The 13,282-nt window shown below is 44.5% G+C and overlaps 1 protein-coding gene across 4 annotated transcripts in view; it reads left to right on the top strand.

The window, feature by feature from the left end:
* Nucleotides 1-2,827: 2,827 nt before the first annotated feature.
* The window catches only part of USF3 (upstream transcription factor family member 3), a 34,396-nt gene continuing 23,941 nt past the window's right edge, over nt 2,828-13,282 (top strand). The window contains exons 1-2 of one of the 4 annotated variants that reach the window (XM_064410314.1): nt 2,885-2,959; nt 9,738-9,863. In XM_064410314.1, the coding sequence (XP_064266384.1) occupies nt 2,915-2,959; nt 9,738-9,863 (171 nt within the window). In that variant the 5' untranslated portion in view covers nt 2,885-2,914. Of the gene's footprint in view, nt 2,960-9,737; nt 9,864-13,282 lie in introns of all 4 variants that reach the window. The other 3 variants (XM_064410317.1, XM_064410315.1, XM_064410316.1) reach the window with 3 other exon arrangements.

The following is a 13,282-nucleotide window of genomic DNA, read 5'->3' as shown; positions in this document are numbered from 1 at the left end:
AAACTTGTCTGTAGTCTTGAGTGGCTGTTTCCAGCTGTCTTCCCCGACCTCTGCTGGAGGGCCTGGAAGGCACAGCTGGAAGTGAACTGCTACCAGGAGTGCAGCCTTCATCGCTTCAGCCTCACCAGCAGCTGCAGAGGCTGGAAAACCTTTGCTGTACTTCAACTGCTGCAGCTGTTCTCCAAAGCATTGGGCTTTTATTGTTCTGTGTTTCTTCCCTTCTCCTTCCTCATTCCAGTTGCCTCTTAGAACAGCCTGTACAATACTAGACAACTGAGTTGTCCTTTACAGGGAAGCTAGCAGGTACTCCTGATCATTTATGTTGTGCTTTCCCAAAGCTGTGCTGCTTCTACAGGCACTCCCATTCCCCTCAGTGCATTCAAAACGTGGCTATTTATGGCACCTCTGTAATCACTCAGGGTGTGCTGTTATCTCTAATTTGTTACTGGGACAACTACTTCAAGAACAGTCACCACGCCAGGATCGAGTGAGAGTGGTCAGTCATTCACTTCATGTGGAACACTGGGATTATTCTGTCTTTTCATCAGTTCTCTGTCCCTGTGAGGACATTATCCTCTGATCCTGCAGTATCTTAGATTACTTTAAAAAATCCCTGTCCAAAAGCTCTTACGTGAAGTCCTTTTGAGAATCTACCGAACCAATCTTGTCAGATGAGCGTTGTCATCTGCTTCTGGCAGTATTACTTTCCTTTCCATAGGGGTTCTCTAAGTCTATTCAGCCCATCTAATCCAGATGCTTTGTAAGGGACAAGTGTCCTGCCTTCTGTTCCTTTCTCTTGCCCCTAAAGAGTCATCAATTCAAACAGATAATGGAATGGTTACTCTATCCCTCTCTTTTCATTCTGCCTTCTTCCCTCCTCCTCAGTGCTTTAACGCTGTAAAAGCATTCAGCTTTGCTGCCATTCTGCCTGCAGGCATTGTGGCACCACCAGCTGAAGCTCTCTAAACTGCTGAGTTGCCAGCTTTCTTTCACTCCCTTGAATGTACATGACCCACAGTCCAAGAAACTCCTGCACTGGGAAAGATGCGCTGACCTGTGTTCCAATCGATTGCCTGTCAGCTGCTCTATCACATCATACACACTTAGGCCAGTACTGCTCACTGAATTATTGAACCCAAACCAGCACTACAGCCAAGAATTTAAATAATAATTTTTTTTAAAGTTCAAAAAAATTGCACTCAAGTTGCTGATTATCTGAGATAAAGCTGCAAAGCTTCTTGACTTGTCAAAAGAACAGCAAATTATCTATTCAATTTAAAGCTTTCCTTACAAGTATTTGTACAAAAGCACTTCATTTTTTTTTAACCATCTTGCCATATAATTGTACATTTATATTCTCTGAGAGAAACAGGTAGGATCCTGTTGTATGCAATTTCCCCTGTGGATTTTTGCCTGCTCCTGAATTTTTGCCACAGTATTTCAGATATTTAACCCTGTTCTGGTGTTGACCACTTATGAACTCAAACACTGTAGATCACAACAGGAGTGTCAGAAGGTAAACTTGTTTCCACTGCTTTGGATGGGGGTGGCTATTTAGTGAAAATCTTCACCAAAATGCACACTACCCTTTAGAAGAGAAACCTCCCCCCTCAGTTTATATCAGAATAAATTGATGGAGCAGTAGCATTTTGCTTGTCTTCCAGTTTGGTTGTGTCATACCACAGTCAAAGATGATGAAAAGCAAAAAAAGTGCATTTACATTCCTACTTTACACTCTCAAGCTGGTATTTATAGCAATGCTAGAATTCCTCTGCAAAAACAGCTTGGGCCTCAATTTTCTTCACAGCTCGCAAATGGGCTTTTCACTTAATGTCAGCTGCAAGGTTATTTTGCAAGTGGCAGCTATTCAAAACAAAATGCTTTGGGTTATTTAACATCTGATTGCTGCTATGACTCACTTCAGCAGCAGCAGCAGAGTTCTTGGACACTGCTTCAGAAACTTGTCCCTGCCCTGGTACGTTGTAAGAAGGCATATGGATACAAGATGCTCTCTCAGGGAAGCAGCCGAGCTGGAACTGGGAAGATGGATGATAACTGAATTAGGCATTGGCAGGAAGCAAAAAGCGAGGCAGCGGGGAGTTGTTAATGATCCACAGTCCCTCATTTCGTGGACGGAACAACACTTTTCCTAAACTCTGATTTAACTCGTGAGGAAGATGGGTGGAGTGCCTCCTTCCCCAGAAGTAAGCATGAGCGGAGCGTGTGACAAAGCTAAGGAAAGATGTCGATTAAAGCATCAGTCGTGGCAGAGAGCATTTACAGGACGTGGCTGGCTCCTCGTGGACAGCTCCAGGTTAGCCAGCCTTTATCTGTGCCCGCCGCTCCGCCGCCGAGGGCTCGGGCAGCGCTCCGGCTTCTGCGCTGCCGCGGGCGGCGAAGGGCAGCGCCCGGGTCACTCTCGCCCTGGCAGGAGGGGATTCTTTCACCTGACACCGACACACACGGAATAACACTCGGCCCTTTGCTCCCTCCCCACACGCGGTCCCTGCCCCGCCGCCACCTGTCCTGTCCCGGCGCGGCCGCTGTCCCTTTAAGAGCTGCCGCCCGCCCCTCCGCGCGCCCCTTCCCGCTGCGCTCATTGGCCGCCCGGGACGCCGCTCCCCGCCAGTTCCTGTTTCGGCCACCTTACCTTGTTGACGCCAGTCTCTGCCTCCCTGCCCTCTGATTGGCCCGCGCCGCCAATGTTTGTGGCGCCCATTGGCCCGCGCCCGCTCCGCCCCGCCCAGTTGAGGGCGAGCGACGCCCTCTCCGGCCTGGCCCTTTGTTGATTGGCCGCGGGGGCTCGCCCCGCGCGCGGCGATTGGCTGCGGCGCGAGCAGCAGGGTGGGCTGCGCGGGCGGGCAGCGGCGCGGAGGCGGCGGCGGGGCTGGCGCGGGTGTCCGCCCGCCGGAGGATGGTCCCGGCGCTGGGGCCGCCGCGCAGCGCGCCCGGCCCGACCGTGAGTGCCGGCCGCGGGAGCGGGACCGGGACCGGGGGTGGGAGCGGCAGCGGGAGGAGAGGGACCCGCAGCCACGGCGGCGGCGGCGGCGGGGCCGGGGCGTCGTGCTGGGCCGGGGCCGCGCTCGCCCCGGGATGCCGGTGGGGCCGGTGCCCCTTTGTCCGGCCCCGCTGTGCCCGGCCCGGCCCGGCAGGGGCTGCGGGGCCGGGAGCAGCTGCAGAGCGCGGGCGGCCCCGGTCTCTCTCAGCTGCGGGGGCTGCGCTGAGGGAAGGTCGGGGAGCAGCGCCGGGGGAGCCGCGGGGCTTGCCCGCCTTGCGCTCTCGGTGCTGCGGGACGGTCGGGCGTGAGCCGCCGCCCGGGGAGGTCGCTCCGGAGGGGTGCTGGTGTCCGGGGACACCCCGCGGTGCGGAGCCAGCCCCCGCCAGGGCACGGTGGTGTGCCTCCAGGGACGGCTTTCTGCCTGGAACTCGGTCACTCGTAGCTAGCGTTTCTCGCTGGACGTGTTGTAAGCTTGGTCTCCGAAGGAAGGAAGTCTGATGGATGTGCCTGTCTGTTCCTTCTCTGCCTGCTAATTTCAGCGCTCTGGCCGATTTCTGTCAAATTTGCCAGCAGCAGAGGCTTTAGAGTGTTGGAAGGCTTCGGTTTCATGGGAATCAGCATTGACAGACACAGAAGTGTTTGTAACTCACAGGTACTGCTCGCATTAAGGGCAGAACACCTAAAATGCAGCTCCCTGTGACAGCACAAATGAGCTGAGTCCATTGACATAGCTATAGTTAGGTACAGCTGTGGCACACAATGCCCGTTGTCCAAGAAAGTCTGTAGGGAAAAATTGGAAGTAAGGCAAAGAAAAAGGGAGTAGTGGTGTGTTGAGTTTCTGTCCATAAGTACAAAAATCACAAAACTGGGTTTTTGCTTTTCACATAAGAGCTTGAACTTCTGTTAGACTTCATCTAGACATGCAATTATTAAGCACTTCTAGCAGAGATAATGATGGCACAGTTAAGCACCCAGAAGTCAGGTGATGTACCAGCTTGTTTTAGAGGCATGATTTTAGCTTTACTTTTAATCTACAAGTCATTGGGACCACCTTATTTACGTGACCGTGTTATGCAGCACTTCAGCCAACTGCAGAGCCTTGCTCGGTGCTCGTGAATTGTGTGCAGTAATGAGACAAATGTGCAGGAAGAAACTGCCTGTGGGTAAATGCTTATTATTAGAAAGATTTAGAACCTTTAATGTTTGATTTTCAGTTAGTGCCATAACAATAACTCACAGGTACATTTTGGGGTGAAGTACATTTGACAACTGAAAATATGTTTGCCACTGAATGGGAAATAATCTTAGAAAAATGCTCATGTTGTGAGCATAATTTTTAAGGTGCTTGTATTCAAAATATACATCAGGTATGTGAAACTGTACAAGAACATTGCAAATACTGAAGTGTTTGGAAATTACTTATTCCCTTAGAGACTTACTTGTTCCCTTAGGTTATGGATACATGGGAAGATTTTAACAGAGTAGATGAAAAATGGTGGTGGATCCTGGAGGAGTCTGACAGCTGCAAAGAGATAATTAGGATGTAAGTTTTTGGTAGTGGCTTGGCTGCTCTGATTGCTGGTGTTTGGAGCAGTGTTCCGAGGAGCTGGCCAGGGACACGCTGAAGGGACTGTCACTGGAGTGAGTGGCCCTGTGCCACGTGCCTGGCCCACGCCTGCCGTGGGCATTGTGGACTCTCGTTTGTAGCTGAGGTTTGGCTGCACTCTGAAATGTCAAAGGCATCTTGGGAACAAGAAGGCAAAGATTTAGTGAATGTGTTCTGCTGGCTGAGCTACTCCAGCTGTCCTCCACCTCAGCTCTTCTTAGGTGAGTGTGGGGGATGCTCCTGACTGTCCTTAGGCAGAGGAGTTACAGAGGAACTTTTCTGAGCATTGTTTGGTTGCTGATGGCTTCTCCCCATGTGCTGAAATTGTTAGAGCACCTCTGGCTTCCACTTGTTGAAGTATAATGAATTAGGCCACAGAGAGGTTGGGGATGGTGCATTCAGAGCATTTGAGCACAATTTTAATTTGCAAAGTGCCTTGATACAAAGTGTGTGATATTGTAACCAAGCGCGTCTCCCTTGGATATGAATTGATACAATGTATGTGTTGAAGCTGGATGCTGTAGAAGGAAATAGATGCGCAAAGAAGTCAAGGTTTGGGGTGTGCTGGATTTGACAGGAGCCATTCTGTGGTTTCATTTTTGTTCAGCAGTGCTTTTTAAGGTCTTAAAAATAACTTTGTAAGTGACACCTGGCTTGGGGGAAGGATAGTATAAGAAGTGTAGCATTTGATATGAAGGGTTTCCCAATGAATCATGGTTGGTTGTGTCGCAAGAACTTGTGAAAAGTACCACAAAGTCTGTGCCACTTTGAAGGACAGTGGCACCTTTCAAAATAGGAAAGCATGTTAAATTCTGAGGAATTTAATTTGGTTAAAGGAATCACAAACACAACTGAGATGAGGAATTAGGAGATGACTGGCAATACTGTGGATGGACAGTCCCTGAGGCTGGAGGCAAGTACACTTCTTCAGAGCCCTGAGATTTGTAACTGGAGTTGTTACAAAAAGATTAGGAACCTTAAAGCTGTTAGATGGTATGCATGCACACCTTTACACATCCATTTTCATTTAAAAACTTGGGTTGTATGCACAGCTTCACTGACATTTTCATCAGGGACATGGCTCAGTAGTGTTATTTTATTGAAAACTGTCTCATCTGAACCTCTGGGCCATGATATGTATTAAATTTTAATGGGGGGGGAGTGTTCAAGCAGTGTTTGAGTTATTTCAGATTACAGTAAAACATGTAAAGGTTTCAACTCCTTGATTAGGAAATGTTGTGCAGAGCCCAACAGTTTATGTAATGCTGACCTAACTTGCTGTTTAAAATGCAATTCCAGCTTTTATGTGTGGATATAATGTGTCCTAAGTGTACTTTGGTTTGCTGCCTTACCAGCGTAGTGCTGTTGTCATGCTTAAGAGTAAGCACAAAAGAGGTTCTGCTGTGTGCACAAGATTGGCAAATTGTGTGTAAACTGGGTTTGTATCCTGTATGAAAAGCCATGGTTTAGTCCTCTAAGGTGAATGAGTTACTTTTGCAACCATGACTTACGATAGCAATCTCTTACATCAGCCACGCTGGGTGCCATTGTGGCTCAGATAAGAAGAAAGTACTAGGCTGCTAAAAATATTTCATGCTTCCTGGTAACAAGTGCCTTTCTCACTCACTTACCTGAACTTCTGTCAGGTGAACTGACCAGCGTGAAAACCATGGAATGAAATCAGCTCCATCTGGAAGCACATCTCAGTCATGCTGGTATTCTGATACCTGAATGGGTTCTTTGTGGTCCATCTCTGGTGAGGGTGGAATGATCCACATATGGAGCTATTAGCTTTTAGGTGTAAATCCAGGTCCCTCAGAATCTATGATCCATTTTTCCAGCTTTTGGTGTGGTGGGCGATGCCAGAAAAGATTATAGAAACATTGTCCATCAGCCTGCTGACACAGTTAATAGAAGTCTGAGGGTTTTATGGGGAGAGGAGAGCGTAAAGATTATTCTTCATGTAACTGAAGTTCAAGTGAAAATAATACTGTCCATTTGGGGTGTCTGCCTGCATCTGTAGTCTGTAATGTGGTTGGCTTCAGGGACACTTAATTCATGCCAGCCTTCAACCTTTGAAGTTGGACTCTGCTTTGCTTTCATGCATCAGTGAGGCTGTTAGCTAGAAATTGAACAGAGTTCTTGTACAAAGCTTCATGCTGCAGCTCTTCTTGCTCATTTACTCCAGTAGTAAAATGGAGCTCCAAATCAGCAACATAGTTTTTCCACTCTTGGACTATCCCTAATATTCAAAGATGCTTTAATTCGGGAATGTTTAAATATTGTGCATCTATAGCTTAAATCCCTCCTTCTTCCACATAAGTCTCTCACCTACTGGAAATCCTGGGACTTCTTGTGTAAGTGGAGAAGCTTAACTAGTTTTGGCATCATCTTGGGTCATGGTTTCACAAATATTAAGCCAGCACTGTCACTATGAGAAGCAATCTTGTTGTTTCAGTGTACTTATTTGGGAGCGTGGGGTGTCTCTGTGATCCTTTTGCAAAGTCAATTTTAAGTTGAAGTAGTGTTCTCATCTGGCCTCCTGGGTGAGGAGTGCCAGTGAACCAGGGGAGAGGCTGCATCTCTCAGCACTGTTTTGAAGGAGTTGGGGCAGTAGGGGAAGATAATCATCACAAGTATTTTCCCATTATTGCTAGGAGAAATGGGCTGATAGGAGTTTCATGCAGTTTACAAGGGCAAAATCCTGCACTTGGGGAAGAACAAATCAGTCCACCAATATGTAGTGGGGGCCATGCAGCTGGAAAGGACCTGGTGGACACCAAGTTGAACACAAACCAACAAAGTGTCCTTGTGGCACAGGTAGCAAATGGGCCCATTTGATACAGGAGTGTCAGTGAGCTGAGGGAAGTGATCCTTCCACTGCACATGGCACTGGTGAGGCCACACCTGGCATCTTGTGTTGAGTTTTGGTTTCCCCAGTACAAGAAAGACATGGAGGTACCATAGAGGGTCCATTGAAAGGCCACCAGGACAAATAAGGTACAGGAGCATCTCTTGTCTTGAGAGGCCAAGGGAGCTGTGGTTATTCAGCCTGGAGAAGAGAAGGCTCAGGGAGAATCCCACCTGTGAATTGACTCAAGAGGCTTTACAGTGCATCTTAATTTGTGTTTTTTTCTGTTTTATTCTGGGTGGGAATGGGAAGGCCCTGTGTTTCCTATCTTGGAAATGCGAAATGTGTGAGCTATCCCTTGCTAAGGATGCAGTGGGGTTCTCCAACCCCTAGCTTCACTTTAAGCAATTTTTGCCAAGTCAGTCTTAGGTGACAATATGGAGGTGATTTCATACAGTTGAAGAAGAAGATAGAGTAGAGGTAAGGCATTTTCATTTTATGGAATGATTTTTTAATTAAGTAAAACTTGCAGGATCATGGTATCAGTCTGTCCCCTTTATCCATTCCAAGTAGTAACTTGGAAATCTGGTTTTAGTTTCCTCTCCATTGTCAGTGCTAAATTTCTATTGTAGTCTTATTTGCTTTTCCTAGTGTTTTCAGAACTACTTTTTCACCCCGGATAGCTCATGTACAGTAATTCTTCTAGGTGAAATAAGTAGTTACTAAAGTGGTGGAATTATTGAATTCAGGTTTTCTATGGATTTGCACCTAGTAGTTGCATTTTCTTGTGTCTAACATGCGTTGATTTTGATTTTAAATTTCCTCTTTGAAAGCGTTATGAAAGTGTGCTTGCTTTCTCTGGTCATCTGGGCTCAGATAACTTTAGTTTGGACCTCTCTGTTAAATATAATTAAAATAATGTGCAGCTTTATCCCTGCCAGTATTATTCAAACTGTCAAACATCCAGATTGCAAGATGAGTCCTTTATTCTGGAACTGAAATAATTGCCCAGTGCACCCACTTCATGGGTCCAAGAAAAAAACCTCTGAAAAGCAAAGGTGTAATTGCATTGAGGTTATGAAGGAGAATGAGCCTTCTGTCCACTAAAACCTTTTGTGAGTAGTCTGCCTATAAAATGTACATTGCAAAGTTGTGGAGTTTTTGTTTGGTTTTCGTGGGCTGGGGGCCGAGTGTGTGTGTGCTTGTTTTTGAAAGCTCATTGAAGTGTAATTAGTGAGCTTCTTTGATAAGCTTGTACATTAAAACTGAAATTCTGTTTTTTGGTACCTTCCATCTCAGCCATTTTTGCCTTTGGCCCCATTAAGATTCATAGGGAAATTCCTTAACTCTGGAGGGGCAGTGTTTGTAGCAGAATCTCAGGATTTATCTCTTCTGCATATTGTAGTGGAACTTTGTAGTGCAGGCCCATAGAATATTGCTCCCTATGTCATGAACCCTTGATGTGTTCTTAGTTTGTGTCAGATTTCTCAAGCCCCAAGCCTATAAAATATTTAAGAACTTGACTGTGTAATCCTTTGTACCGAATGACTCATATCTGAAAAGATGAATTAAAAAATTTGACACATAAACTCTCTGGATGCCCTGAACATTTTGGTTCTAGGATATTTTTCACTGCTTGTTAGTTGGGGTCCTCAGGAGAGAGCAGCAAGGAAGTTTGGCACATGTCAGAAAATGCCTTGATACCTCCTCGGGACCATGTGTGGTTTTATAAACAGACTCTGTGAGGATCCTTTGTAGTTGCAGAACAAAAAGAGCTCAGCTTAAAACCAAAGCAGTGAAGCAAAGAATACTGCTCTGGCTAAATCATTGTAGCCAAAACGAATGTTTTTATGTTGTAATTCTAAATTGGTTGTCAGGCTCTGTGACAAGGTACTGCTCTTTGGATAGAGATTTAATTTAAAGACAAGGTCACATGAGAAAGCAGAATTGGACTGGCTCTTGCTGGAACAGCTTGTCCAGGGAAGCTGCAGATGCCCTAATCCTGGAAGTGTTCAAGGCCAGGCTGGATGTGGTTCTCAGCAACCCGGTCTAGTGGGAGATCTCCCTGCCGATGGCAGGGGACTAGAATGAGATGATTTTAGGGTTCCTTCCAACCCAAACCATTTTGTGATTCTATGACTTACAGCTTCTACATTTTTCCAGTCAAGTATGGAAAAGTCTTCAGTGTTCCAAATACATTTTCATATATGGATGGATTCCCGAGTTATTTATAACCATCTTGGCCACAGTATTTGCAGACCATGATGACTTGTATGTTTCAGCTTTTTTCAGGAAGAGAATTCCTTGTTCTTCAGGCAGCATGCTGCAAGGTCGGGCTCTTGCACAGGAGCGAGTGGGAGAGCACTCAGCCTCAGCCTGGTGCAGGCAATCTTTGCCATCTGATCCAGGTAACCTCACCCTAACCCACGCAGAGGTGATGACCTGTGTTTGGAGGAACTTGCCTGCCATTCACTTTGTATCCACCTAGCTTTCACCATCAAAACACACTTGTGGCTCCTTTGTCAAGTGCAGCATAATTAGATGTCTGTCTTCTCTTTGAAAATCGTTTGGTTTTGAGGTGTACCACGGATCATTGGGCATTGGAAGGCAGGGAGATGAGCACTGTCTTGCAACATAGAGACATTTCTCACACTTTCTCACTTCCTTAGTGAAATTGGTATGTGGTAACTTGTGAATTTCAGCACAACACAGGGGATCAGGAGGATTTCCCTGAGGAGTGGTGTTCCCCTTATTTTGATCTAAAGTAGCTCTGGTCTTTGTGATTGTGGCTTGTGCACTGGTTGCATAATTAGAGCTCTTCAGCTCCCAAATGCCTGCTCCCCTATAACAATTGCTCCAGACCCCAGGAGATGGTTCCCATAGGCATCTTCCTTTACTTGCACCGTGTGACTTCAGTTTGTTTGCAGTACTGAGATCATCTGCCCAGTGTGAGAGGGGCAGCAGCTCTCAGCTGGGTGCAAAATGTGCAGAGATACTTCTCCTTTAATATTTTCCAGACCACTGACAGTGAGTAAGATACTTGGTTTTGTGGACACGAGTTCTATCTCTGCCCCTCTTCTAAGGTTTAAAAAGAAATTATGTTATATACTTAAGAAGATTTGGGAGGGAATGACAGTAGACAAAGAAGAATAAATATGAGATGTGGATCTTCAGATGATTAACAGGGAAGGTTTTTGGGGGTTTTTTTGTTTTTTTTCTTCTTATGAAGTTTCCTTAAGCAGATCTGGTCAGGATTTCTCAGAATGACCCTACACCTATGCTGTCCTAAAACCGCTTGTTACTAAATGGCCAGTGCAATTTCCATTGATATTTTAAAAATTACAAATGAAAACAAAAGCAATGTAGATAGGAGGGAATATCACTTTAGTAATCACCCTTTCTCTTCCTCCAATGCTATTACAAAAAAAAAACCCTAAACATTTTCTTTCTAGTTCTCTTGCATGCTCTTGTATAAGAGCCTGACTAAAACTTTATTGCTTTAAGTCAGCAGGAGGAAAAATGCTGATGTATTTGAGTTTAGATAATACAAACAAAAGAGGCAGAATAAAAATATCTAAAAGCAGTGAAGTTTTCTTTCTATCTGTTATTTGCAAGCACCTTAAAAAAAAAAAGAGTTGCCCCGTGTAACAAGTTTTAGCTTATTTGAGCTTATTTGCTTTGGTTTTCTTTTCTTAGCTTTTGCAGAAACTCTGGGAACAGTTTGGTTGGCCTGGGAAACTCTCAGCTGGTTTGCATCAGGAATATCTTCCTCAGCACAAGGTGGCAGTGCCCACCCTGAGCTGGTCAGGCAGCACATCCATGCTGCAGAGCTGGTCACAGCCCCAGCTGTGTCCAGTGCCTCACCTGACCTCAGTCCTCCTCCTCTGCTCACTCCCAGGTTTTTGTAAACATCTGGGAACTTCATCTCTTTGAGAGGTTGCAGTTAGGTCAGTCAGTGGGATCAGCTGTTGTGAGGGAGTGGATTAAGGGACACAGTAACAGGGAAATCTGGATTTCTTCTGAAACCAAACTGATAGATTTTTTTTTTCTTCCTGTCAGGAAAAATAGCCTTTTTCATTTTTCTGTATGATAGTCTTACCAGGTTGTTTTGCTAGGCCACAGTAGTTAATACACACAGGTAATAATCACAAAGGTCAGCTTTGAGTTACCTTTCCTGCAGTCATTTTATTAGGTAAATACAAAATTAGAATAGAACCATTCCAAGGGGGAATAAAGAAAGGGCAGGAAATTTTGTCTCTTGATCACAAGGGCACCTTGCTTGTCATTAAAAGCTTGGACTAAGCCCCTGATTAAAGCTAGCCTTGCTCTAAAACATGCATGGAAGACTGGAGAAGTGAACTCCAGCAGCTGCTTGGATGAAGAGGACACTGTCTCAGGAAAAAAGCATTTGAGTAGTTCTTGTCTGTGCCTTGGAATTGATCTTAGCTTTACATTGAGGTGTACGTTACATTACATTCCTAACTACATGAGGTGTACAAAACCAGGAACAGCTGCGAGACTGAAGCAGTGTCACAGCATGAGCTTGCTGAAGGATATTAAGAGGAAGAAAGATTTGGACTGCTGGTAGGTTTGCAGAATATGTGTAGTTGCATATAAAAATGATTCTTTCTGCCTGATGCAGGAGAATGGAATGGCTATACTAATTTAAGGAAGATTGTTTTGTACAGCCAAAGATAATAGATTGGAATAATTATTTTCTTTTTTTTTAAATTAATATTAAGTTTGGAAACAATTCCTAAATAAGGAGTGAAAAAATAATGCCAGACAAAATAATCTAAATTAACTTTTTCTTGTATTTACTGAGTGCATGTTTTGAAGAAGAGATTTCATAAAATTTACTAAATACTACCTGGAAAGATGGGTGGTATACAAGAAGATGTTTAAATACATTTGTTTTCAAGTTTTATACCCTATGTTTCAGAAACTATAGAAGAGATTAAATTATGTTAAATTTAAATCTTCAGAACACAAAGCATCCTTTAATTTCTGAGGATGACATTGCATTTAAATTCAAATCAATATTTTAGGTTGATGTTGTGAAAGCTGTTAACTACATAAAGCTTAAGGGAAGCTTGGTACTAAATAAATAAAAATGATGAGTTACTGCTTCTTCATCTGTTTTAAGAATTTGGATTTTGCTACATTTTTTCTGCAGATGACATTCAGCTAAGTGAGCATATTTCATGAGTTAACTTAAAATTCATTTGTCTCTGAGCTTATGAGGCATATACATGTATTCTGCTTTAGAGAATCCATGAAGGGATCTTGCTATGAAGAAGCAATAATTGATGTGGCAGAAGTAAAGGGAAACCCACTGTCAAAGCTCTGGTCACACAGTAGCTGAGGGGGAAAATGGAGACAGTGTAAACATTCATCAGCCCTCAGAAATCTCCACCTAGACAGTATTTTTAATTTCTTTTTAATTCACAAAGCCCATATTTTCAGCAGCCCTTAATAAAACCTCCTCCCTGGTATTGCCAGTTTGAGCTGTTCTATGGAGTATCAAGTAAAATGCAAAGGTTTCTGTCCTTACAGAATAAGAATGGGAAAAAACAGCTTCAGTTCACTGTATTTCTCATGGTAAAATCTGTGAGTAGAAAGCCCAGAGTTTTATACAAGTGTTGTTTAACAAATTTAACCACCTCTTTTCAGTGGAGCTCAAAATAAACTAATTAGATCATTAGATAATGTGTAGAGCCTTGCTTTTTGCTATCAGGACCATGAAAGTGGGAGCATTGGTTGAGAGGTAAACTGAAAAACTTCACCTCAAGTAATTCCACAGTAAAGTGAAATTGGGGTAACAGTC

Source organism: Passer domesticus, chromosome 2 (assembly GCF_036417665.1).
Source record: "Passer domesticus isolate bPasDom1 chromosome 2, bPasDom1.hap1, whole genome shotgun sequence".
NCBI classification, from domain to species: Eukaryota; Metazoa; Chordata; class Aves; order Passeriformes; family Passeridae; genus Passer; species Passer domesticus.
The sequence above is the reverse complement of the archived record's forward strand: the minus strand, read 5'-3'. Positions and strand labels throughout refer to the sequence as shown.